At 46.4% G+C, this 25,333-nt stretch overlaps 1 protein-coding gene and 1 long non-coding RNA gene across 4 annotated transcripts in view; one reads left to right on the forward strand and one right to left on the reverse strand.

Moving 5' to 3' along the window:
• Positions 1–4,770, reverse strand: LOC135425632 (uncharacterized). Of its 2 annotated transcripts, none has more exons than XR_010435673.1 (2): positions 4,442–4,770; positions 1–1,606 (listed from the first exon to the last, which is right to left on the reverse strand). It is a non-coding gene; the product is annotated as an uncharacterized LOC135425632 (long non-coding RNA). The 2 variants fall into 2 exon arrangements; XR_010435674.1 differs by having other exon boundaries at positions 4,339–4,770.
• TADA2A (transcriptional adaptor 2A) overlaps positions 4,723–25,333 on the forward strand; it is a 25,473-nt gene continuing 4,862 nt past the window's right edge. Inside the window, exons 1-14 of one of the 2 annotated variants that reach the window (XM_064678105.1) lie at positions 4,723–4,814; positions 5,872–6,040; positions 7,327–7,433; positions 8,501–8,560; positions 9,163–9,254; positions 10,549–10,706; positions 11,673–11,761; positions 12,814–12,886; positions 19,044–19,107; positions 20,544–20,587; positions 21,120–21,230; positions 22,570–22,641; positions 23,249–23,381; positions 24,200–24,243. In XM_064678105.1, coding sequence (XP_064534175.1) covers positions 6,016–6,040; positions 7,327–7,433; positions 8,501–8,560; positions 9,163–9,254; positions 10,549–10,706; positions 11,673–11,761; positions 12,814–12,886; positions 19,044–19,107; positions 20,544–20,587; positions 21,120–21,230; positions 22,570–22,641; positions 23,249–23,381; positions 24,200–24,243 — 1,072 coding nt within the window. In that variant the 5' untranslated portion in view covers positions 4,723–4,814; positions 5,872–6,015. Of the gene's footprint in view, positions 4,815–5,557; positions 5,653–5,871; positions 6,041–7,326; positions 7,434–8,500; positions 8,561–9,162; positions 9,255–10,548; positions 10,707–11,672; positions 11,762–12,813; positions 12,887–19,043; positions 19,108–20,543; positions 20,588–21,119; positions 21,231–22,569; positions 22,642–23,248; positions 23,382–24,199; positions 24,244–25,333 lie in introns of those variants that run through there. The other variant, XM_064678104.1, reaches the window with a different exon arrangement.

Genomic DNA, 25,333 nt, shown 5'->3' on the forward strand with positions numbered 1-25,333 from the left:
TTCGGGCATGGACACTTTTATTTATAGATATAAATGTGTCTTTTACATAAAGACTCTTCCTCTGGTGGAGCATTTTTGTGAAGGAGCTAAAAGAGAAAGGTTGTCAATCACCTCCAGTCCCAAATCCCAGCTCCTGCAGAAGTGAGGGGGAGTGCTTGGCTTGCTGAGGGATTGGTCCCAAATCACTGATAATAACCACATACAGACCTTACAAAACCTGGGATTACGACAGGTGCTGAGTTCATCCTCGCTGGTGCTCCCAGAGCTCCAGGCGTGCTAAAACCTGCACCTGCACACTGCCTGTCTGCCCTGCCCAGTGCTCCCAGCCAGGCACAAACACTGGGGGGGGAGGGATTGCCTCACACACCGAAATCCTGCGGCGACGCTCCCATCCAAGGGCAAAGAGAGGCACGGACACGTGGAAAAGAGCAAGTTAAACACCTTAACCTGAAAAAACCCATGGGTTTGGAAGGTGATGTTTTTGGGCTATGAGGATGGTGAAGGGTCAGGGGAAGAAGCCATGTGAGGGGTGGCTGAGGGCACTTGGTGTGTTCAGATGGAGCAGAGCAGACTGAGGGGAGACTCACCAGGGGCTGCAGCTCCTCCCGAGGGGCAGCTCCGACCCCTGCTCGGTGTGACAGGACCCAGGGAACAGCTGGAGCTGTGCCAGGGGGGTTTAGGTTGGATCTCAGGAACAGGTTCTCCCCCCAGAGGGTGATCAGGCACTGGAACATCACATCACAGGGCAGGACAGTTGTTTATAGCCTGTATACATACAGCAGAGAATAGATCCCAAAATATTCCGTATGTTATTTTACACAAGCAAACAAAAGCTCTGGGCTTTATCTTTCCCACCTGCTCTTCCCACTGAATCCAGCAAGAAAATCTCACCTCACAGTGAAGAGGTGGTGGTGGGACACTCCCTAGAGGGAAATGTGATTTCAGAGCAATTACCATATGTGATTTGGAACATGTTGCAGGATAAGGAATACCCAGCGATGACTACTGGCCATGCTGAATCAAATCCCATATTTAGGACAGCTGGGGGGTTTTGCTGTGACTTACACAGGAGCAGAAATGATTCAAAATGTCCCTCAATTCTTGACTGAAATAGTTGCAAAGGATTAGGTAAAAATGTGTTCAAGCTACAAGTTCTCTCATGGAAAGGGCTGTCAGGCAGCACTAATCTGTGTTTTAATACAAACACACAGATTCAGAAAGTTCAGACCCACTTTCCAACAGTTTTACTGGATTTTGAATCATAACCACATTCTGCTTTGGAGAAGGGGTGGTTAAATCCACACCTTTTCCTATCATGCCCAGAAATTGGACACAGGACATTATTTACTCTCATTCCATGACTTACAAGCACGTGCACTGTGAACACGTGCCACTCCATTTTTTCAAAACAAGGAAGTTTGGCCTTAGTAAAGCACGTAAATAAACTCCAAAAAAATACAGGGAAATTGATTTTACCTTTCATGACGCCAAATTCGGGTTCCATCTCTCTTCCCCAGGCTCTGATAACATCCCCAGGGCAAACACAGGGCAGATCATCCCAGGTGAGGGGGGTTGGTGACACATCCAGCCTGGCACTGCTCATGCCCTGGCAGGCAGGTAATGGAGAGAAAGGTCAGATCCCTTCTTAAAGCAATATCATGGTTTAGCTGTTTTGAAAAAAAAAAGCCTTATAAATGGAATGATAATCTTCACAATGCTCAGGTCTGTCTGTTTTCAGGGACAATCACTCACACACCACCACATTCTCTCCAGGTGAGCTGCCATCACTAACACAATCCACGAGATGGGCTGTTCGTGGGCCCAAGTGCCCCTACAGCTCCAGGAAGTGCCCTAAATCCTCCTGTAAAGCTGCAAAGTCTCAGCATTCCCAGCCCAGGAAGAGAAGCTGCAGAATAAATGAGAAAGTGAAAGTGAACATCCAGTAACGGTACAGGGAAAAAAAACCGCATTAAAAATAAACATTTGGTTTGTCATTATTCATAACCTGATTCTCCTTCCAATATTTTTGCATTTTTACAGGCTGAATTTTACATTCCTAAGGATTTCTATCTTGAGCAAATTGCATAAAAATTAGTGAGTATAGAAATACAGCCTAAAAAAAGGATACTGAAGTGAAGTGTATGAGGACAAATTTATCAGGAAGGCCTCCTGGGCATGGAGCACATCCAATGGTCCTCACATCAGCTGTGCTACTGGAGGTTCCCAAACTACCTTATCTTTTCACACCTTTACTATTGTGGGTTTTGGTGTTGGTTTTTTTTTTTTCTCAATTCTACTCTCAGCTTTTCAATTTTAGATGGAAAAATCATTGAACTAAAGCAGCTGAATACACTGAAATAAAAAACCTGCAAAAGAACGCAAAGAGAATGTTTTACACCACCTGATAGATTGTAAATATTAAATATTTATACTGAAATCCATCCTGACCCACCATGAATATCTGAACTAAACAGGCATGCAAAACAAACACTGACACACAAGCCCTTGAGGCTCCCCATTTGCTCTCCTTTTAAACTTAAACATCTTAAGTAATATCAACGCTTATGGAAAAGTTTTCTGGAGTCTCTGGAGTCTCAGCCACTTGAAATGTCGGCGGTTATTTGCAACTGAACAGAAATATTTTATCCTTCTGTGCTTGGGGACACAAACCTGTGGTTATTCAGCATTTCAAAGCCACAAGCTCCGGAGGAAAAGGTGATTTCCATCGCCCCCGTGTGTCTAACGCAGAAAACGCCAATTTTCCAAAAAAAAAAAATCCATCCCACAGCCTGGAGAAATCCCAACGGGACTTTTAATTCACCTGCAGACAGCGGCCTGGTAATGTTCCCACTTATTTCTGCCTGGAGTGGGACAGGAGGGCCCAGCCCTGAGCCCTCTGGATGTCACACACACACGGAGAACAAACACCTGAGAGCGTTTCATTGGCAGAAACTATCAGTAAATCATTTCAAATAGCAGGTGAAAATGACCTCATTTGTTAAAACCCCTGAGTGGCAGCACGTGAGCACATTAATTCATTCCAAATTATCCGCTTGGAACTTCCTGGAGTGTAACTGGCATGGTAAATGTGCTCCAGTGAGAGGCTGGGAATTAAACTGAGACCCTTTGGAGCCATTTCACACGTGCCATTGAACAGCCACTGGGTGGTGGCACCTTTAGGCCTCTGCTAAGCTGGAAACCATTTGAAGAGACTTTAGAAAAAAAGACTTTTTTTATCACTGCTCCCTCCAGGAGCCATCAGGGGTCTGTCCCTTCAGTCCAGTTCAGCCAGGAGATGTCACACCAAACACTACTGATCTGAAAAACCTGTAAGACTCCACAAACTGTTCAGTGTTCCTCGTGAATATTTTTCCTTCCCTTGCCAGAGGCAGAATAGCAAGACCTTACACAAAAATATCCAAAGCCATGGTCATCCATGGCTGCAGGTCTCACCTGAAAACATCCATCACCTTTCCCTCACCTCTCCCTGGGAACAGCAGGAACCAGCTGTTCACCCATATGTTGATTCCTTCCATTAACCACCCAGAGTCTTAATTCCCAGAGGCAGGAAAAACCTGTTAGCAATAAATATTTCACTGACATTCCAAACTCTGCCTCTCCCAACTTCTGATTTTTTCCTCATAATTTTTCACATGCATTTGGAGCCTGGGCAAAAGGAAAAGGAAATAAATTCCGGTATTTGTAGCCTTGCTGTTAAATCCCAACAAGGAACATAGGTGGACAAGAGGGAAGGGCTTCAAACTGGTAGACAGGAAGGTTAGATGGGATATTAGGAAGAAATTCTTGGCTGTGAGGGTGGGGAGGCCCTGGCACAGGTTGCCCAGAGAAGCTGTGGCTGCCCCATCCCTGGAGTGTCCAAGGCCAGGTTGGACAGGGTTTGGAGCAACCTGGTCTAATTAACAGCTAATCTAACCCTGCCCTCCTTTAGCTTAAGGTTTTGTGTAAGCATAAACCCAAGCATAAATATTTGAGGTCCCTGTGAAATACCACTTACATTGCCAGCACCGGGGCACCATAAGCACACAGAGAATCACTTACTATTTGTGTTAAACCCCATTTTAACTCAGCATCACCGTCACAATTGCCCCAGGCTCCCCTCAGGAACACAGGGCAGCACACGAAGCCACGCGGAGGTGACAAGGGACAGCACGAGGTGTGAGAGCCCCTGTGCCAGGAGGGCTGTGCAGGCTGTCTAACAACAACAATTACGGCTGTTTCAAACAAAGCAACCAGATAAATCCTTCCCCAGCTTTGGGGGTTTATGCAAGACTCGTTAAACCCTGCTCAGGTCCCTCCACAGCCCAAGCCCACGAGTACCTGGTTCACACAGGGAAGCAGCAGGGATGGCACTGGAGAGCCCTTTCCCCATGAAAATCAGCCAAGATTTCCCTTTGCTACCTCAGGAAGTGAAAGGACGAACCTGAAAGGGTGAATAACCGTCAGGAACCATTGGAAGCCGGGTGTAGTGACTGGGGCGGGGGTGTGAGCGCGGGTTCCTCCCGGGTGTGCCCGCGGTCTGAGGGGGGCCCTGGGACGGCGAGGGCTCTGCCGTGCGGCACACCCGGCTGGCTCAGCCTCTCCTGAGCCTTCCCACGGGGGACCCCTGAGAGACCCCCCGGACCCCTCAGGGCCGCCCCAGCCCCCCGGGCGGTCCCGGCTCCCTCAGCCCCGCTCGGGGCGGGGCGGGCCCTGCGGCGCTCCCGGCACCCGCCAGGGGGCGCCCGCGCCCCGCCCGGCCCCGGCGCGTGCGCACGGCGGGGCGCGCGCGGGCCCGACCCGCCGCCCCGAGCGAGGTGAGAGGAGGCGGCCCCGGCGCGGCCCGCCAGGGGCGAGGGGGCGAGCGGGGAGCCGGGGCCGGGGCGGGGCGCGGGGGAGCGCGGAGGGCGGCGTCCGGGCGGCCGGTGGGACGGCGAGGGGGGAGCGAGCGCGGCGCCGGGAGCGCGGGAGCCTCGCGGGCCGCGCCGGGGCCGGGAGGGGGCGGGGCCACGCAGGGGGCGGGGCCTGGCGGGACGGGGGGCGCCCCCTGGCGGGGAGGGAGGGAAGGGGCGGCCGGGGCTGGAGGGGGGGTCGGGATGTGGGATATGGGATGTGGGGAGTAGGGATTGGGATATGGGGATATGGGATATGGGGAGTAGGGATTGGGATATGGGGAGTAGGGATTGGGATATGGGGAGTGGGGATGTGGGATATGGGATATGGGGAGTAGGGATGGGATATGTGGAGTAGGGATTGGGATATGGGGAGTGGGGCTGTGGGATATGGGATGTGGGATATGGGGAGTAGGGATTGGGATCTGGGGAGCAGGACATGGGTGACTGGAGATTGAGGACCAGGGTTTGTGGAAGTGGGATATGACGAGGGAGAAAAGTCTGGAAAGAAACAGAATTTCACTAAGGAGAAGCCCAAGCCAGTCACTGTGAGACATGTCAGAGATCCCACACGGAGAGCAACACATTCCCTGGTGATGGAATGAGTGTAGGACCTCCCTGTGCAGGAGCTGGTGGATCAGGCTGTCCAAGGAAGCTGCCACTGTCAGCACTGAAATGGTGTTGGCAGGAGCAGGGCAGTGTTTGCACTGCTGTGCCCGAGCCATCCCTGACCTGCTCCTTCTCTTCCCAGTGCTTCTGGGAGGTGCAGAACACTTCCTTGCACTCCACCTGCTCATAGCCATGCTCAGCACATCCATTCCCACAGGAACTCTCAGTTTGGGACTGTATCCTGGTCACTCCACATCTCCTTACGCCCCATCCCATCTCCCCGTGTTTGATTCCTCCTCACACCCAGAGAACAGACCCTCGGCCCTGGGAATGGTGTCTGGAGGCTGTGACAGCCCTTTTGCTTTCTGTTCAGGACCTTCTGGGAGGATCACACCTGGAGGGGGCTGCAGAAGAGAATTCCCTTTGGACTCCCTGGTTGGCACAAGGCTCCCACTCCCTGGGTGTTTGGGCAGGACAGGTTTTACTCCGAGGAGCAGGACCAGCACCCAGGGCAGCGATGGAGCGCCTGGCCTCCTTCAGCAGTAAGTGCCAGCAGATAATTAACCTCCCACAGAAAAGCAGGCACAAGGATTTCTCAGAGCTGTGGGATTTTGTGGTCACCATCCCTGGAAGTGTTCAAAAAACACGTCTGGATGTGGCACCTGGGGACGTGGTTTAGTGGTGAAGACGGCAGGGCTGGGTTAGTGGTTGGACTCAACTCAGAGGGCTTTACCAACCTAAACAATCCTGTGATTCCATGACATGTGGAAAGGGTTTGCCATTGTTTTAAGAAATCAGCAGCCATGGGGGAGGGAGACAGAAACCAGCAGGATTTGGTCCACAGAATCACTTCTTTGTCCAAATTCTCAAGAGCACGAGGACTCAAATGATTCAGTGGGAATTTGGGTCTTTTTTCTGCCTACTTCTTATAGTTGAGCTGGTTCAAACCCATTTTCTTGGAAAAGAATCATAGAATCGTGGAATCTTGGAATGGTTTGGGTTGGATGGGACCTTAAAGACCATCCAGTCCCACCCCCTGCCATGGGCAGGGACACCTTCCACTATCCCAGCCTGCTCCAAGCCCTGTCCAACCTGGCTTTGGACACTTCCAGGGATCCAGGGGCAGCCACAGCTTCTCTGGGCAACCTGTGCCAGGGCCTCCCCACCCTCACAGGGGAGAATTCCTTCACAATATCAAATCTAACCCTGCTCTCTGTACGTTTGAAGCCATTATAACCTGACAGTCTGTTTATTTTGACCACTTTGCCATGAACAAAATATGAAAAACTCACAGGGCAGTTTCATTCCTTGTCGAGAACCTGAGCAGAGCCTGAGGTTTGGACGGGTTGCAACAATCCTGTTGATGCCTTTGCAGCCTCAGCAATGTGCTCTGTGAGTCCAGCTCGAGGCACGTGGATGGGGAGTGCTGCTGCTGTGCAGAATTCTCTGCAAATAAGGTCTGGGCTCTGGTCTTTGATGCAGAAGATGAGCACAGGATCAAACCAGGCAGCTGGTGCAGCCTTGCTGAGCTGTACCAGGAGGCTGCTGCAGAGGAGATTTTTCCTTTGGGTCCGTTGCACAAGTTTGGGTTTAGCCCTCAGTGTTTCAGGTCTAGCAGAGATGCAGTGCCAACATCTCTGCTGCAACTCGTGCTGAACAAGGAATATTTAACATGTTTGCAGAAGGGAAGAGATGACACGCTGAAAATCCATAGAATTCACTGAGCTGGGAGGGGCACAGGACTCCTGGGGCTGGGCACAAGTGAATTTAGGTGGTGCCAAACCAGTGCCTGGCTTGTGTTACGTGAGGTTTTCCTTTGGTTTCCCAGATGACCCCTTTGACAAGCCCCCGTGCCGAGGCTGCTCCTCGTACCTCTCGGAGCCCTACGTGAAGTGTGCTGAGTGTGGGCCCCCTCCCTTCCTCCTGTGCCTGCAGGTGAGTGCCAGCAGCAGAGAAGAGGCACTAAATTCCTCTGAGGAAGCCATCAAAGGCCTGGCTGGTGCCAGGCTGTCCACAAGCACATCAATAACTGGTCTCTCTAAACCTGTACCAACACACTTATTTGCTCAGGGACAGGGAAACGGCAAAGGGGATGTGGAGGATGAGGAACTGAGGCAGGAGCAGGTGAAGGAGGTCTTTGTGCAGCAGCCAAAGACATGCAGTCAGCCTGGCTGGAACCCAGCCTGCTGCTGCACGTCTGGGGGAGGATCATTTCTGTCATTTTTTTACGGCATGGAAAAAAAAATCCATCCAGAAACACCCTTCCCCTGTCCACACACATTTTTTTCCCCCTCCCAAACAGAAAAGGAAAACCTGAAATATTAACATTAATTGTTTGTGACCAGATGCAGTTCTTTCAAGGTAATATGTGTGATCTGATAACCACAGAAAGTACTGCTGGTTTAGTTATTAAATGAATAAGTTTGTGTTATTATTATTAAAAATGGGCAGTAACTTCTAAAAAAGAGCTGAGTCTTGTGCTCAGGTATGTACAAAATACACAAAACCCTATTTTGTATATTGCGTGTATTTTTGCTCATTTACCTGTACTTAAAAAAAACCCAGATACTTAGCTGTTAAAAATAGCTGCAAACCATGCTGGTGCTTTTAATCAGAGAACCAAGATTAAAGGGAAACTGTGTTTTCAATACTTACTAAATGCTCTGTGTTTTTTTCCTGAAACAATCAACTTTAAAATATAACACTACATTTTTTTTCAGCTGCCTGACTTTGCCATAAATACTTACCAAAAAAATTTGGGATTCACAGGAGTTATGTCTGAGGGCAAAAGACAGGCAAGATACAAAGATTAACACGATTTTAACCCAGATCTTTCTGCCATTTGATGGGATTTCTAACATTACATCAGAAAAATTGAATATATCAGGTGGGGAAGTTTTGGATACCCAGTGGTCAGAGAGTAAAAGGGAGAAAGGGACCAGTGAAAATGTTTTCAGGGCAGAAGTAAGAGCCCAACATAATGGTGATCTTTTGTTCTGCAGTGTTTCACCCGAGGATTTGAATACAAGAAACATCAAAGTGATCACACCTATGAGATAATGGTAAATATTCCTTTTGGATAACACCTATTCAGTCCTGAGCTTTCACAACTTCCCAGGAGTGAGACACTTGCTTATTAATATTACACTGAAAGATTAAGTGATGCAATTCTTTGATTGAAAGGTTTAGAACAATTTAAAAAAAAAAATCTTCCATGATTGCAAATTAAAATCCACCTGGAACATACTGGGGTAGTGGAGTCATTTAAAGCTGCATTTTTTATTGTGCCTGGATAGCACAGTGCACCTCACTAGACTTCCAGTTCTTTAGCCGTGTAAATCAACCTCTGTTTCCCTATCCTTGTTTTTTCTTCCCCCAAATTAATAGTTTTTAAAGTCTTCAGTAATTTTTGCTGTGTTTCATAACACAACATCATTGAATTACAGCTGGGAGGTGCCACATGTGCCAGGGTTTGCTGTGGTTGATGTCCCAGCACCCCAAATAATTCACCAGTTGTTCCATCAGGTTTCACAGGACACAGTGAAAGTTTAAAACTACCAGAATTATCTGCTGTGCTGCCCTGTGGCTTAGAACTTCTTTGCTCTTCCTGAGGTGGGTTGGAACGGAGGGTCACAGCAGTTTGATCTGCCTTTCTCTTCTCCAGACATCTGATTTCCCTGTCTTGGATCCCAACTGGACAGCTCAGGAGGAAATGTCTCTCCTCGAAGCTGTGATGGACTGTGGATTTGGGAACTGGTGAGAATTCAGTGGTTCAGCCAATTTCAGTGAATAATGGGCAGTTTTTCCTTTCATTTCCCTGGATCTCACTGTTGAACACACCAGTGCACATTGAAAGTTCAATGGTTTATTGGGGTGAGACACTAATTTAGCAGCTAAAGTGGAAGACCTGTTCCAGATCCTGTTTTCATGAGTTGTTTGTCTTCTCCTTCATGAAAAAATAGCTGTATTAAAAGCACAGAACCCCAGCATTCACTGAACCAGAACTGAGAGTTCCTAGGTGCATGTTGCTGCCAGAATTAAGACTGAGAACTGGTTGCAATGTGCTGTCGAGTACACTTTGGTCTGCTTAGCAATACAAATAATCTTCATTTTTTCCTCAAACATTTGGCCTTTTTCAGCCTTTACCAAATAAAGGAAAAACTGACTTTTCATCCTGGAATCTCTTGCATCCAGTTTTGAGTTTAACAGACAGTAAAATGATTGCTGCTGGTAGATTAACTTTTTTTAAAGTCCTCAACTTACACAGCCACTTTATCAAGACCAAATACTTCACATTTCTAGTCAACCACTTTTCCAGGAAAATTTTGTGAAGGTTCCTAGGATGTGTTTTGTACGACCATTTTGGTGCTTAAAAAAAATAGAATCATGGAGATATGGAATGGTTTGGGGTTGGAAGGGACCTTAAAGCCCATCCAGTTCCACCCCCTGCCATGGGCAGGGACACCTCCCACTATCCCAGGTTGCTCCAAGCCCTGTCCAACCTGGCCTTGGACACTTCCAGGGATGGGGCAGCCACAGCTTCTCTGGGCAACCTGTGCCAGGGCCTCCCCACCCTCACAGGGAAGGATTTCTTCCTAAAAAAAACCTGTTTAACATTGCTTCATGAAAGGGGAAACCAGTATCCACTTAAAAGCACAGGAGGAACTTAGGAAGTAGAATGCAGTTCCAGACTTAGAATTTGCCCTTACCTGGAGTTAGAGAAATGTTTGAAAAGCCCTCAAATAACAATAGTAAATTTCCAAACCTGTCAAGGATTTGGTCCATCCCATCAGGCAGGGAGTTTCTCATGCAAAGAGAGTGGTTTGCATTTTTTGTGGCCACCCAAAACGTGCTCCCTCTTACACTGTATCAAATCTGAGTATTGGCTCAGTGTTGGTACTGAAAACGTGAATTCATCATCACAGGGCAGTTCTCTACACACAACACAATCACTCTCTTGCCCAAAAACATCTTTTCCCACTAGGGGAATGAAAAGAAACTGGACATTTCCATGTCCTTCACGTGAAGCCTCCCCCTCTCCCCACTCCAGGCAGGACGTAGCCAACCAGATGTGCACCAAATCCAAGGAGGAGTGTGAGAAGCACTACATGAAACACTTCATCAACAACCCCCTGTTTGCATCCACCCTGCTGAACCTGAAGCAGGCAGAGGAGGTGCAGCACCAGGAAACAGCCATTCCCTTCCACCGTGAGTATCCCTGCCTTTAAACCTTTCCTCTGATGGTGGGTATGTTATTGTGTATACACCGTGTCCCAGGCCTAACTGCTGATGTGATTCCTCACAAAACCACCCCTTTCAACTCTGCTGATTTCACACCTCTCTCTTTAAAACTGCCTGTTAAAAAGCCTGAGCTAAATCTCAAAGCAATTTAACGAATTCTCAGTTTTTCCTTGCATTTCACATCTTTAGCATTCCCCCAGTCTGGCAGCTGCTCCTCTCTGAAGCTCCCCAGCAGCTCTGGCTGAGATGGTTGCTGGGTGTCTGGAGGTTTAAATTTCCCAGTAAAGTGGTTAGAGCTAAACAGTAGGAACTGGGCAATTTTGGTTCTGTCCCTGGCTGTTATTGATTTTTTTATGTGACCTGGGCCAAAACAAACTCTCTGTGCCTCAGCTTGTTTTATCTGTAGCATGGGACATATAATGCTCAGCTCCTGCACAAGTGTATTGTGAGCCTCAGACTATTATTGTCTGTAAAACACTGAGCTCCTCAGCTGGGAAGTGCTGTAAACATTGGGAGTTCTTCTGGCTTTAATTGCAGCTCTGTCAATGGCCCCCAGAAGAAGGCAAATTTAACACTCCTGTTGCTATTAACTGAAAGAACCTGCACGCTGAGCCCCAGGGATCTGCAGAGGTTTATGGGGGAATGCTCAGCTCTAAAATGCAAAGTTTACATTTTATTACCTATTTATTACCTTGAATTTGTGTTTGACTTTTGGGAGTACTACAAAGATGTCAGATTACTGCATTTTTCTCTGGATGGACTCAGTCTTTTTCCGACTACAACTCTAAACAAAAGCCCCATCAGGGTATTTTTCTTCAACTAATTATTCCCACTTTTCCTGAAAAATAAACACTTATTTACAGATCTTTAAATAAAAAAAAAAAAAAAGACCCCAAGCCCTACACAACAGCTACAAACCTTTGTTTTTTCCAGCTGCTGATGATCCCCCACGGCCAACTTTTGATTCCTTGCTCTCCAGGGACATGGCTGGGTACATGCCAGCCAGAGCTGACTTTGTTGAGGTAAGGCTGACTCTTCTCCCATTATTTCAAATTTGCTGCTGAGTGCCAGCTCAGCACACACACACCTGTTTGCTCCCTGCCTGTGGGTCTTTACTCTTCATTTTAAAACATCAGGAGAGAGGACAGGACTGAGTGATGCTCTGAGTCTTGTGGTTTAGTTTAAGGTTATCCCATGAGGAGGTTTTAAGGTTATCCTGGACTCTGATCCTTACGGGTCCCTTCCAACTTGAGATATCCTGCAGTTCTGTGATTAAACCTGGGGATTAATGAAGGATTTGATGACAGAGGTGGCGCTGGTGGCCTGCAAAGCTGGGAGCAGTCAGTGAGGCTGTAGGACATGCTGCTGCCACCAGATGTCCAGCCAGGAATGCCCTTGCTTAAGCAGAGTGGATGCTGAGAATTAGATGCTCAGCCAAAGGGATCAGCTCCAGCACTATCTGCCTTAGGGAAGCACACAAGACCCTGCTCCAGACATGCCTTGTAAAACCTGCCCTCTTTTCAGTGCTTTTAGCTGTGGGCCCAAGGCCCCAGTTCCTGCTCCTGTCCATGAAGGAATGATTTCAGCCATACAGGAGCTTGGTTTTGTACATCTGAGCAGAATCAGCACCAAAGTGATTGGTGAAACACAGGACCATCCCAGGAACCCCACCCTATGCCTGCAAAACGCTCTCAGGCACAGGGTGGGATTGTTGGGATTGTCCTGTGGAGGGTCAGGAGTTGGACTTGATGATCCCTGTGGGGCCCTTCCAGCTCAGGATATTCTGGGCTTGTATGATTCTGCTTTCCATCCCAGTGGGTGGGTTCCCATCACATGGGGGTCATGGTTAATTCTCCTTACCCTGTGCCAACCCCCTGCTCCAGTTCCAGCCAGGGGGGTGCTGTCACACATTGCCCAGGGAAAGCTCCCCTGGGATGTTTGTTGCTCAGGGATGGAACCTTGAACCGCTGTGTTTGAGGAAATATCCCTGTTTTCAGTCCTTCTGCTTGTACTGAAACTTGAGACCAATATTTTAGTGCTGGTGGGTGACAATGTATTAATCACCTCTGAACAGGAGTTTGACAACTATGCCGAATGGGATTTGAGAGATATTGATTTTGTAGAAGATGATTCAGACATTTTGCATGGTAAGTCCCATATTTTTGTACCCTGTCTGAAAACAACGTTTCAGAGTGTCTACACAGCTTTTCATTGAGTCTCTTTCACTACACACTTTAAAAGTGTGTACATACATTTTTACTGTGTGGGTTTTTTAATGTTTTTTTTTTTTAATCTATGTTTTTATAATGTGTTTTTTAAAATCTCACTGGGATTTAAACACCGGCATTTCTACGGTCCTCACTTTCAAATCTCTTTTAAAAGCTCTTAACCAACTGATGTACAAATGGTATTTAGGTACAGAATAATGCACCTCACTCACTGCTGAAATACAGCCAGTTGTAAAGTACAATAGTTAGTATAATGGTTTAGTAAATATCTAAATATCTGTGATCTCAGGGTAGGTATTAATGCAGGCAGCAAGGAGGTGCGTAGTTTAAGACCATGTGAAACACATTTAAGCTGCTGTACTCTTGAAGCTGTGTGATTTTTCATGTGTTAAGCATGCCCTGAGTTAGAGCAGCATTAGCTGTGTGTGACAACTCCCTTTTTATTCTGAAGATGATGGTGTGAGTCCAGTTACTGCTCTTGAGTTTCTGTGAACGTAGCTGCCTTAATAATAGGAAATAACAGGAGTTATTAGAGTGACATTTTAATCCACAGGGAAGAAAAGATCCCACTTTTCCCCACATTTATAAGTACATGCAGTGTTTAAAAGTCCTGTGTTTATGCCTCAGAATTCTCCCATCTGTGTCAGGCAGTTCTAAGCTAAAGCCTTTGCATCCCTTGGAGACAGACAAATCCTGTTACGTACAGACAGTCCTGCCAAAGTTAAAAAAATCAGTTGGAAATGCAGCAGTGTATGCAGGAGCTTTAAAGAATGCAAACTCCCTTGGCCCAGGGAAGGTTATGAGAATCGTATGTCAGTCCCTGCTCCCTTTTAACATTTATTGAAAGGGGGACTGGCCTGGGGCCATGTCAGGCATTCATCATGCCAGCTCTCTACTGTTTCTTTTTATTGCTATTGAAAGATACATTTTCTTGCTTCCGTGTCCTATTCTAGGTCCTGGTAAACTGAAAAAGCAGAATTATCTTCTAGTTCTGTTCATTAATGGGGAGATTAATGTTCACTAAAGCAGGTTTTCCAGCGCTGCCTTCCATTCCCCCACCCCTCCTTCCTCCCATGCACAGTTCAGCCATTTAAGGTCTCTCTTGCTGTTCTCCTGGTTAAGTTGTCACTGAGTGCAAGAGTCAGATTCCTCATCCCTTCAGCAGATCCCAGAGCTGCACAGGGACAAACCCTGGGGTCTGTCCCACTCAGTGTCCCCACAGTGCACAGGGAGGAGAATGTCAGAGCAGTCAGTACAGGCAGATCCTTTTCCTGGCATATCTGCCACATAAATTGTAGGGTCCTGGAATGGTTTGGGTTGGAAGGGACCTTAAAGCTCACCTCATCCCACCCCCTGCCATGGACAGGGACACTTTCCACTATCCCAGGTTGCTCCAAGCCCCATCCAACCTGGCCTTGGACGCTTTCAGGGATCCAGAGGCAGCCACAGCTTCTCTGGGCAACCTGTGCCAGGGCCTCCCCACCCTCACAGGGAAGGATTTCTTCCATATGTTTAACCTAAATTTCCCCTTTTTCAGTTTGACCCCATTCCCCCTTGTCTTATCACTGCAGTCCCTCTCCACCTCCCCTGTAGCCCCTTCAGATCCTGGAAGGGGCTCTGAGGTCTCCACACAACCCTCTCTTCTCCAGGCTGAACAGCCCCAGCTCTCCCAGCCTGTCTCCACAGGGGAGGTGCTCCAGCCCTCCCCTCAGCAACTTTTTTGCCCCCTCTGCATTTCCTGCAGGGATAAGTTCAGAGACTCCTTGAGCCCCAGGTTGTGTTCAGACCCTTTTGACCACGGGTTTGTCCTCCTGGAGCTCAGCTAAGTACTGCTAGAACTGTGTCTGCCTGTGCTCCTGCCCCCCTCCATCCTGCAGCAGGGACTTCCACAATCGAATTAGGAGTTGGGAATTTAATTATGTGTTGTGTGAAAAAATACTTCCCTCTGTCTGTCCAATCTTTTGCCTGATAATTTCATTGGGTGTTCTCCAGCCCATCCTTCAGTTGTCTTCAGTGTTCAGCAAGGGAGGTCAGGCATTTGCTCTGGGAAAACTGTTTGGCAGAGGGTGTGGAGTGTGACCAACTACATTTTGGATCTCTCTGCTCTCGGGAACTCTGGCATCTGCCTTCCCACAGCTGTCCCAGGTCTGCCCACGTGAGAGAGAAAGCCTCTGAAAAATGGAGTCCCAGGGTCTAGCCAGCTGTTTTTCTTTCACATGAGGCATCTCGGGGAGAAAAAGAATCCTTTTTGCAAAAAATCTGGAATGAGATCTTTCCCTTCTCCAGAGTTAATACCAAAAAAAAAAAGGAAGGAGCCACATCCTCCCCTGTCCTGCAGTTTTAAAGATCTCAGCTGCTGACTTCGCTTGAGAATATTTTGCAACCTAATTGTGGGATTTCACAGAGCAGAAAATGGCTCAACATGTGGCTCTGAAGGCAGGGATGGCTTAAGAAGCCTTTGTACTCTGTAGCTGACAGGCAGAGATGGTTGAGAGGCAACCTGGATGTAAAGGTAAAGATGTAAAACAGGGGTTTAACACATTTTACAGCCCAGGGAAACCCACATGGGGCCTCACAGCAGAGATTAAGGATCAGGCTGTGAGAAAATCCTCTGTTTGTTTTCCTGCCATGCATTAAACTTCACTGGGTTCAAGATTAATTTTTGAAAACTACTTTTATATTCTGTTTTCTGAAAGTTCCTCAAGCTAGACCCTGAGAACACACCAGTGTAGTTCCTTTGGTCTCTCTTTCCTTTGGTTCACAAGTCACAGATCAGTTCTGCAGTGTTGAGGCTGCACATCACACAGGAATATTTGATGCTTCCATTGGAGTGGAATTCCCCCTCGTTCTCTTTCTCCCACATTGCTTTTCTTAACATTTTTAAAAATTATTTTTTTAGAAGTTCTAGATCTGAGCTGCTTGATCTCTGTTTTCTGATGTATTATATCTTTTATATGAGATACATACATAATTTTATATATATCATATATTTTCTCTGTTATATTTCCCTGTGTCACACTAAGCAAGTTCTTGGTATTCCCACAAGAAAATGCAATTTAATACAAGGTGAAAAGACTCCCAGGCAGCTTTTATGAGGAACACAGAATCTGTACCTGCTGCCTCACCAGCTCCTCCCACCTCACAGGAGGTCACAGGCATCCTTTGGTCACTTATTGATATTGGTGAGATGGCAGAAACTGTATGAAATCTCTCATATTTCAATTAAATTCTGGAATTGTTCTCTTTTATTCAGTGCTGGCACTACAGTAAGGGAATGCAAATATATATTGCAGTTACACAAAAACATAATGGACAGATCAAAAGCACCAACCAGTTACAACCCTAATTCAGCCCACAGTGCTTGAATATTTCATGAACTACAAGTTTTCATCAGGCTGAATTAGAACGTTGGTAATTTATCTTTTTCCCAGCTTTCCCCCCCCCCTTCTCATGTAAATGATTTTCACTCCTAACACTGCAAAGTAATTGCTGAAACCACAAGTTTAGAAGTGAGTGGAAATAGGCTGCAAGTGGCAGGGAAGTTTGATTTGAAGCTGCAAGGCCCTCAGTGTCCTCCTAGACAGAACATGATGTTTATTCCTTTGTGGAGGCTCCTGACATGCTCCAAAGGCAGATAACTGTTTGCCATGGGTCCTGCTTTCCTCCAGGGAGGGTGAATTTGGACTGTAGCCATTAAAATTTGTCCCAAGCCTGGCACACACTGGTCACGCAGCCTGTTTACTGGGATTAGTTTGCATTCTTCCCATTATTTGGGCCTCCCATGCCAAGCAGGTTCCCTCGCAGGAAACAAAGGTCTCACTCATTAGCGCTCAGCAAAGTTTCTCGCAGACCAAACGAGGCCCAAGAGGAATGAAAAGCAAAGAAAAAACTGTTTTGGACACACTTCTGGAGAAACCAAAATATTTTGGGTTTGTTGGGTTTGTTTTTTTTTGGAGTGGAGAAAGGAGCCTTGAATTTCTGCCTATCACCGGGTCCTTCAGAGCTGCACCAAGAGCCTTATCAGTGCCCAGAATGGACACTGGGAACGCCGTGTCAGCTTGGATTATCTCACATTACCAGGACAAACAGCTGCCTCCCTGCTAGGATCCATGGGGAGAAGCACAGGCAAATCATTCTCATTCCTGCAGCATCTCCTCTCTCATTTCCATGCAGTGTGTAACAGTGTAGTAGTCGGAGTTATTCATGCATTCCAGATTTGGTAATCGCCTGGTCCTGTGTGAATATGTCTATTAAAAACAAAAGCCCCTCCAAAAGGCCATGTGGCAGCAAATACTAATTTTTCTGTGGGCAGGAGCTCCATTTTTTCCCTTCATTTGCTCCTTCCCCTCCCCAGCTGATCATCATTTCTTTAGAATATTGTGCACTCAGGTGAAAGCACCAAAACGCTGGTTAGAGGTGCATAATTACTTGTGATATTTATAGAGGTTCTCCAGTGCAGTTTCTGCATGTACTTATTAAGCTCTGCCCACACAAACCCCACGAAATAACAAGCTGGCTGAGCTTGCAGAGGGTCTAAAAACTACAAAAATATTTTCTATAAGTTGGCACCAATTCCAGCCCTTCCTAATGGATTTCATTCATGTTTAACTTGCTGCGTTCCCAATTTCTTGTCCCCACATTTGAGCAGGAAGGAGAATTTGCTCTCTCTGCCTGTTCTTAAATAGGGAAACTCAAATACCTCGTTATGAAAATACACAATGATGCTTGGAAACGCAAGAAATTTGCAAAAATAAGTAGGAGCATTGCACCACCCCTCCCATCTCATATGGAACCTTTTGCTTTGAGATTAGCATCAAATAATTTGTGTATACTGAAGATTTTTTTTGCTTGGGATCAGCAAGTGTGGCTCCTGAGTGAGTTCCCTCAGCCTCTGAGCTTCAGCTGTCCCTGTTTGTATGAAATTTGATTTCCCAGGGGGATGCACGGATGAATTTCCCAGAGGCTGGGGGCTTCCTAGTGTTTGCACATAAATACATGCTTAACACAGACACATAACCACACTTCTTAATTGCATTATTAATTATTTATCCGAGAGTGCAATCAATAAACAGCCACTATCAGTTTTGCTCTTTTTGTGTAACTACAGAGAGAAATGGATTCTGAGTTCTGCCCCCCTTGGGCCACCCCTGTTCCCACAGCACTGGGATGAAAAGGGACGTGCTCTTCCCCTTTTTCCAAGGGCTGGTTGTTGTCTCACAGCCTCTAAACCACGGTCAGGGCTTAAAGTCCCTTCCAAGAGCATTTGGAAATGATTAATGTAAAGGAAAGAAAAGCCACCATGAAATCAGCCAAAATGACCCAGAATTTGTGTGTTATTTAACAGAACGAGGGGGGGGAGGTGATAGGTGTCTCTTTATCTTGTCTTTCAAGAATTTCCCCCCAAAAAAAAGAAGTTTATTAACCGGATGGTTACAGGAAAAAGGAGCTGCAGGATCTGTGAGTGGATCAGCCAGCCTGCAGACAGGTTTGATTTTGGAAAGGACATGATTTCTAATGAGCATGGCTTTTTCCTGGGCTTCTTCACATTGTCCTGAACTGTTCTTTGTTCTCCTGGCAGACAGATAAGTTTGGAAGTTAACAAGCTGGAATCTTCTGGATGTTTTTAAGAACCGTAGCAAAGGCCACTTTGAATCTTCACAGTTCAGATCTGGGCCTATTTATTGGAGTTCCTTTGCCTGAAGATGATACTTCAGATCCTTTTAAATCTGATAAATTTGCTTTTCAGAGGAAATACTTAACAATTGCATGTGTGAAGGAACAAATAAGTGCTGATAGTGAAACAGCCCAAGAAGGAAAAGAGTTCTCAGGATCTACCCAGGTTCATGTTTACATTGTATTTACAGTGATGAATTTGGAAGGAGTAAGCAAAAAGAAGCTTACACAGGTAGCACATACTGCAGGTTAGTGTCTGGTGAGCTGATGCCCCTGTAAAATTGCCACAGGACTTTTAAAACAGCAAAGCAGTGACCATTTCAGCCTACCCTGAACAAAAGGACTTGAAAATCAGCCTCACACAGTGATCACTTATGAATTCTTTAATCTTTTTATTTTGCAGCCCTGAAGATTGCAGTTGTAGATATCTATCATTCCAGGTTAAAGGAAAGGCAGAGAAGGAAAAAGTGAGTTTTCAAATGTGTTCCTTTGCTTCATTAATACATCCTGGTCCCCAGTGTTCCAACACACCTTATGAGGTCACATTTGCAGGGTGGAAACTGAAACGGAATTTGGAAAACCCATCACAGATCCAGGGCTGGAGCCAGACAGAGAGAGGCAAATCTCTGTTCTTTCCCTCCCTGTGCAATGCTGATGGATTGCACATCATTAATTTCCTACTTCAGGGGGGGAAAAAAAGTCTGCCAGGCTGTGACTAATTGCTGGACCCCCACTTTCTCCACAGAAATATTTGCATCATTATTTTTAATTCCTAGTGGTCCCTAAGTTAGTGTTCCACACTGAAGATAACTCAACTGCTGACGTGAGGCTGAATAATTTATTCAGTTCATTGGACAGCGTTCTAGAATGACTCAGTCTATTAATTGAATTAAATTTTATTATAACTTTCACATACTTTGTTCAATATTTAAAATCATATCTTGCTAGATTACTCCCTGCTGGAAGAATTAGTGATTTGGAGTAAGGCTGCTCCAGTCCTTCTCCTCACAGAACAGCAAGTTCTGCTGAGTGACAGGGAAGAGTGGATATGGATTGACCTGCTTCTCTGTAATTCAGAAATAAAAACTATTTAGGTGGTGTAATTTCCACGATGATCAATCATGTCATACTAAAGGAAAGTGCCACAGGGCTCAGTTACATCACTCAGTGTCAGGTTTTGTGAAGTTTCTAAAGCAGGGTGGGACAAAAATCCAAAAAATGACAGAAAAGTGTTGATGTCACCCTCAGAAAGGTGCCTCTGCATGGGACAGGAAGATTTTGTCCATGCTAAAGGAAATGTAATGGATTTTATAGAGCAAGTCCCAACCTGACCCTGACAGCCCAACTGCTGAAACTGGGGACAGATGTATTTCTCCTGCCCCTGCCTTTCCCTCTGCTCCTTTCCCTGATCCTGTCAGGAGCACTTTGAACTCAGTGTTACCCCAATCACTTGGCTCTTTTTAAAAATCCAAGCTGTCATGGAGAAGTGGTGGGATTTACAGTCCAGCTCTCCCCTTGCTCTAGCAGAGGGACATTTGTCTCTCTCTGAAGCTGGAAATCATGTTTGTGAGACACTCTTTACCTCTGATTTTGGAAGGATAAGTTATAAGGTGTTGTGGATGTGAAATCTGTGCCTAAAGAAGCCATTCCCAGCCCTTAAAGAGATTGCAGCTCCCTTTGTGCTCAGGGCTAATGCACACCACTATCCAAAATGTGCCCTGATTAAAGCCACACTGCCTCATGTTTCCATTCCAGCCAGCTCAAGGGGTATGGAAATCTCATTCATGTTTAATTTTAGACCCCTCTGATGGTCTAAATCAAAGTTTCTTCTGAAGCCTTTGTGTTTGTGAGGCAATGCAGGAGTTAATGGCTCTTATTAATACCATTTTGCTCTCATTTACAGAATTATAAGAGATCATGGCCTGATCAACCTCAGAAAATTTCAGGGTGAGTATCAGGTGTACCTGCTTCAGTCCAAAGTGGCAAAACTTCACACATTCAGCATTTCCAGGTCACCAGTGTGGTTTATTCATGCTGGACTGTATTCAGATGGTACAAATTCCAGCATATTTCCTGCCCCAACTGTTTCCAGCCGCCTGGCTCTAACTACTCCCAGCTCAGTGTTTTAGTTATTGCCTCGAAATTGCTCTTCAGAAGCATTTCAGGCTCTGCTGAGTAGGGAGAAGGGGGAGGAAGGTGAAATCCAGGCCCTTTGAATGCATCTCACTATTGTAAGAAATGACCAGACAGCATTTAAATATCACTGTTTGTGCTTTTAGGATTTTAAGGGCTGTGTGACTTCACTGCTTTTTACTCAGCAGTTTGTAGTCGTGACACAAAACCTCCCGAGAACGCGGAGCTTCGGGCGGTTCAGAGGCTGGGAGTCACTTCACGTTCCACAGGCATGTTTTCTCCCCACAGCAGGAGTGATGTCCCTTTTTTGTCCCTTTCTGGTGTCCCTCTTTCCCCCTCCCTGCAGTTTTGGAGAGGCGGTACCCGAAGGAGGTTCAGGACCTTTACGAGACCATGCGACGCTTCGCTCGCATCCTGGGCCCGGTGGAGCACGACAAGTTCATCGAGAGCCACGCACGTGAGTGTGGGGAGGGCTCCTCAGCAGGCACACCCAGGGCTGGGCATCACCTCATCCCCTAAATATATCCCACTCCTGGAGGGCAGCTGGTTGTTTTTCTCCTCCCCCCCCCCCCGACTACCTCAGAAAAACAAATACGTTTGTGGTTTGATTACATTAAATGAGCAGCAAGTGGGGTTTTTTTTTCCACTAAACTGTGTCCCAGTTCTTTGTTTGAGTTCTTGGTTGACTGAACATTCTGGTCATGTGTTAGAGGTGATATTTTTTTTTATCAAAAGACCACTGTTTATTTACTGGGACTCTGTATCACGGGAAGAACAAAATCCCTATATTATGTCCCTATGGAGGGATTGGGAGCTGGCAGCAAATTGTGAATTCTTTGAAAGATACAGCTTAAACTATTCTGTGTCACGTAATTACATAGTGCAGTGGTCATTATGTCCCTTACCTTAGGGGAGAGGCATTGTTCCATCCCTGAATCATCTCATGGCCTGCATTTAGGCAAATTCCAGAAGGAGTCACCACATCCTGCTTCGTTCCGTGACTTAAACTGGGAAAATTGTTGCTCATTAGGAGGAACAAAGCATTTACAAAGTTGTGACTGTGTTTTCAGGACACCCTGTGTGAAATACCAAAAGCATGAACCTGCAAAATCACGAGTCCCATATGGGAGTGCTGCTCCTGCAACCTGGTTTTGTTGTTGTGGTGACAACAAATCCTCAGGTGAACCTGACAGCCAGGTACAGGCACTACACAGATCTCCTGAGCAGCAGGAGGAAACAAATTCACAAGGAAACTTGCTCCCTGTAAAACTGAGCAGGAGGGCAGCTGATAAAATATCTCTGAGCAAAAGAAATATCTCTGAGCAAAAGAAACTTTTACTGATTTAATCCAACTGACTGCAAAAAAACTGTTGTCTGAAAGGAAAAATTTTGGAGGATCCAGTTATGAAAAATAATAGTTCTAAAAGAATATTAGATACATAAGGAGCCTGGCTGGAGGAGTCTTTCAAACTTACTGAAGTGCCTTCCAGAAATCCCACATTATTATTGTTTGCCTTGTCCAGGGTATGGCAAAGTGGCTGTCAATGCATGAAGAGAAAATAACTTTTCTGAGCACACACAAATGTTAGAAACCAACTTAAATCTGTGACCAGGGAGAGCTGGGACACAGTGGGTTTGAGATCCTGTGGAGGGAGGTTAACCCTGGCTGTGGTTTGTGTGCTCATAGCTGACCTGGTCAGCTTAGGCAGGTAAGAAATAGCCACCTCCCCAATCCACCCCACTGACCCACTTCTGTTCTTTGGGTTCCCCTCCTGCTTCCTCGTGGGGTCAAACAGTGGAGTTTGAGCTGCGAAGGGAGATAAAGAGACTCCAGGAATACAGAGCAGCAGGAATCACCAATTTCTGCAGTAAGTACCTGATGCATTATTCAGCCCATTCCCATCCATCACGGAGGGGAAGGATGATTTTACAACATTCAGGATGTGTTGAATAAAAAGACACTTTTTTATGAAAGGCATTTGCCTGGCTCTGTGACTGAACAAGGCTTCAGGAATGATGCACAGCCCAGCTGGGCTGTTTTAAAGCTGGTTTGAGCCATCAGCTGGGAGATCCCACTGTCAGGCACAGCTCTGCTCTAGTCACCACTCTGCAAAAGATGCAGAGAAAAATATCTGTGCCATGGCACAGTGGTCTCAGGGCTTTTTCTCTGGACACTTTCACTGCCTGTCAGCACATGTGATATCTGGAGAGAAGCCTAAGACCTCCACTTAAATGAAATGGCCTGGAATTGGACCATGGAAGCCTTTCTTTGTTTGTTTTTGGCCTGAAATTAATGGGGGAAGGGGTGCAGGGTGGAATCTAATCCCTTCTGGTGCCAAGCAGTTGTCATGAGGGAGAACAGCAGAGCCTGGGCCAGAGCTACAGGGCTTCCCACTTATTCCCTAAAGCAGGAAGCAGCAGTGTGAGCACTGTGCCCGAGGCAGGTGCTGAGGAGGGGAGGTGTGTTTGCCACAGGTGCCAGGACCTACGACCATCTGAAGAAGAGCCGGGACGAGGAGCGGCTGAAGCGCACGATGCTCTCGGAGGTGCTGCAGTACATCCAGGACAGCAGCGCCTGCCAGCAGTGGCTCAGCCGCCAGGCAGACATGTGAGCACTGCCACGGGGCCCCCAAGAACCTGCCCCATCCCTGGGAGTGTCCCAGGCCAGGCTGGACAGGGCTTGGAGCAACCTGGTCTGGTGGAAGGTGTCCCTGCCCAGGGCAGGGGGTGGGACGGGATGAGCTTCAAGGCCCCTTCCAACCCAAACTGTCCTGGGGTTCTGTGTTTTAGTTAACATCAAACACATTTTCCTGTGTGATAATAACAAATTAATTCCCAATTTACTGCAGCAGGAACAAGCTGCAAAATTCAGAAGTGGGTCGTTAGTTGAGTGCAAGCAAGGAAAGGGACTAAGGGCTCAAAACCCTCAGTTTTCTCTGGTTTATATTTCAGGAACTGAACTGCTGTTCATAAAGTCATGGAGGGAGATGAGGTCTTTATGGATATTAATGAGGGCACAGATGACACTTGGAATATTTCAAATGATTTTAGATGTAGGAGCATTATTAATGTGTCGTCACCCTGCATGAGCACTTTGATTTAAGGAGCAAGCTGCAACGTTAAAGGAAGTGCATCCTGTGTGCAGGAGATGGTTTGGAATTTCCCCAGTCAGTCTCCACCGAATTTGTTATTGTGTCCTCCTCCACATTTATTTTTTGGTGGTTTTTTTAACAAGTTTCAGACATGGTCTTCAGTGTAGGAGCACTAAATATTTCAAAGTCCTGTTGATTTCAGATCAGGACTTGGGCTATGCAAGTTGAATGGTATCATTATTAGAAGTTGGGGAAGAAGTACTTTCAAGGCCAATATATGCAGCCATTCTTAAAAAAAACATGAAGGCAATTTGAAATTTTCCTTTCTTTCCAGTGATTCTGGCCTGACTCCCACGGTACCAGTTCCTTCAACTACAGGTAGGTGTTAGATGATGTCTGATAAAAACCCATCATATCTTTCTGACAGCCTTTTTCTGACTCTTTCCCAAGTGCTACAGTGTCAGTCTCAAGCCTCATGGTTAAGCACTGCTCAAGTCAATGTTAAATCAATCTGCAGCTCATTCCACTTGCATATCCTGTAGGACTTTTCTTTGAATTTCTGGATTTTTCTGACTACAGGTCAAAACCCATCCTAAAGCTACATTAGCAAGGCAGGAAGCAAAAGAAACTTCACATTCTTTAAGCACAAATTCTGGGTTTTTTCCCACTATGAAGACCCCAACTTCTTTCAGTGCCCAGTAAGGACAGATTGAGGGACCAGTCAAGGTCCTCATGAACATAGAATCTCCCACCCCATTTGTTGAGGTCTCAGGGTGATATGCAGTGAATGAGACTGGGATAAAGTTTCACCATAAGGTTGTTAAATGTTGCCAGGGAAAACTGGCTTTAGCTCTGTCCCTACGCCCAGTTTTTATGTGGATGCTGTGAAACCACTTGAATCAAACTTCTCAGAGGTGGACACTGAGTCTGTGTGTTCTTCCTCATTTCTGCCAGGAGCCTTGGAAACTCGGGTCAGGATACCGAGCAATGAGTCAGTGTGCTGTGCACCGTGTTTTAAACATATTTGGTGATGGCTAAAATCTGGTATTTTAGACAGAAAATAGCTTGTGTATCTCAGGGCATCAGAGTCCATGAAGTGAGGACAGTCTCTCCCAGATGAAGGTCTGGAACGAGGAATGAACTTCCTTTTTTGTCAAGTACCCAGTGTCCCATGAAGGGGAAGAGCCTGGGAGCACATGGGCTGTGCTGCCTGTGGAGCTCTGATGGCACACAGTGTTTACAAGCAGCATCACATGTTGAACAGAACCCAAACAAAATACCATATAGCTGCTAATTAAGCAAACATCCTGCCTAGGGAACGGCGGGATGCTGCGGAAGAGCTGCCACGTGGCTCTAATTAAAGGCTGCATCACACTGAATATACAAGAGGGCAAATTAATGCCTCACTTCTAGATTTGGTGCTCTTAACTTTGCAGCCTTAATGTGTTGTCTTCAATGTAGTTTGTGT

The sequence above is a fragment of the Pseudopipra pipra genome, chromosome 21 (genome assembly GCF_036250125.1).
Source record: "Pseudopipra pipra isolate bDixPip1 chromosome 21, bDixPip1.hap1, whole genome shotgun sequence".
Classification (NCBI taxonomy): Eukaryota; Metazoa; Chordata; class Aves; order Passeriformes; family Pipridae; genus Pseudopipra; species Pseudopipra pipra.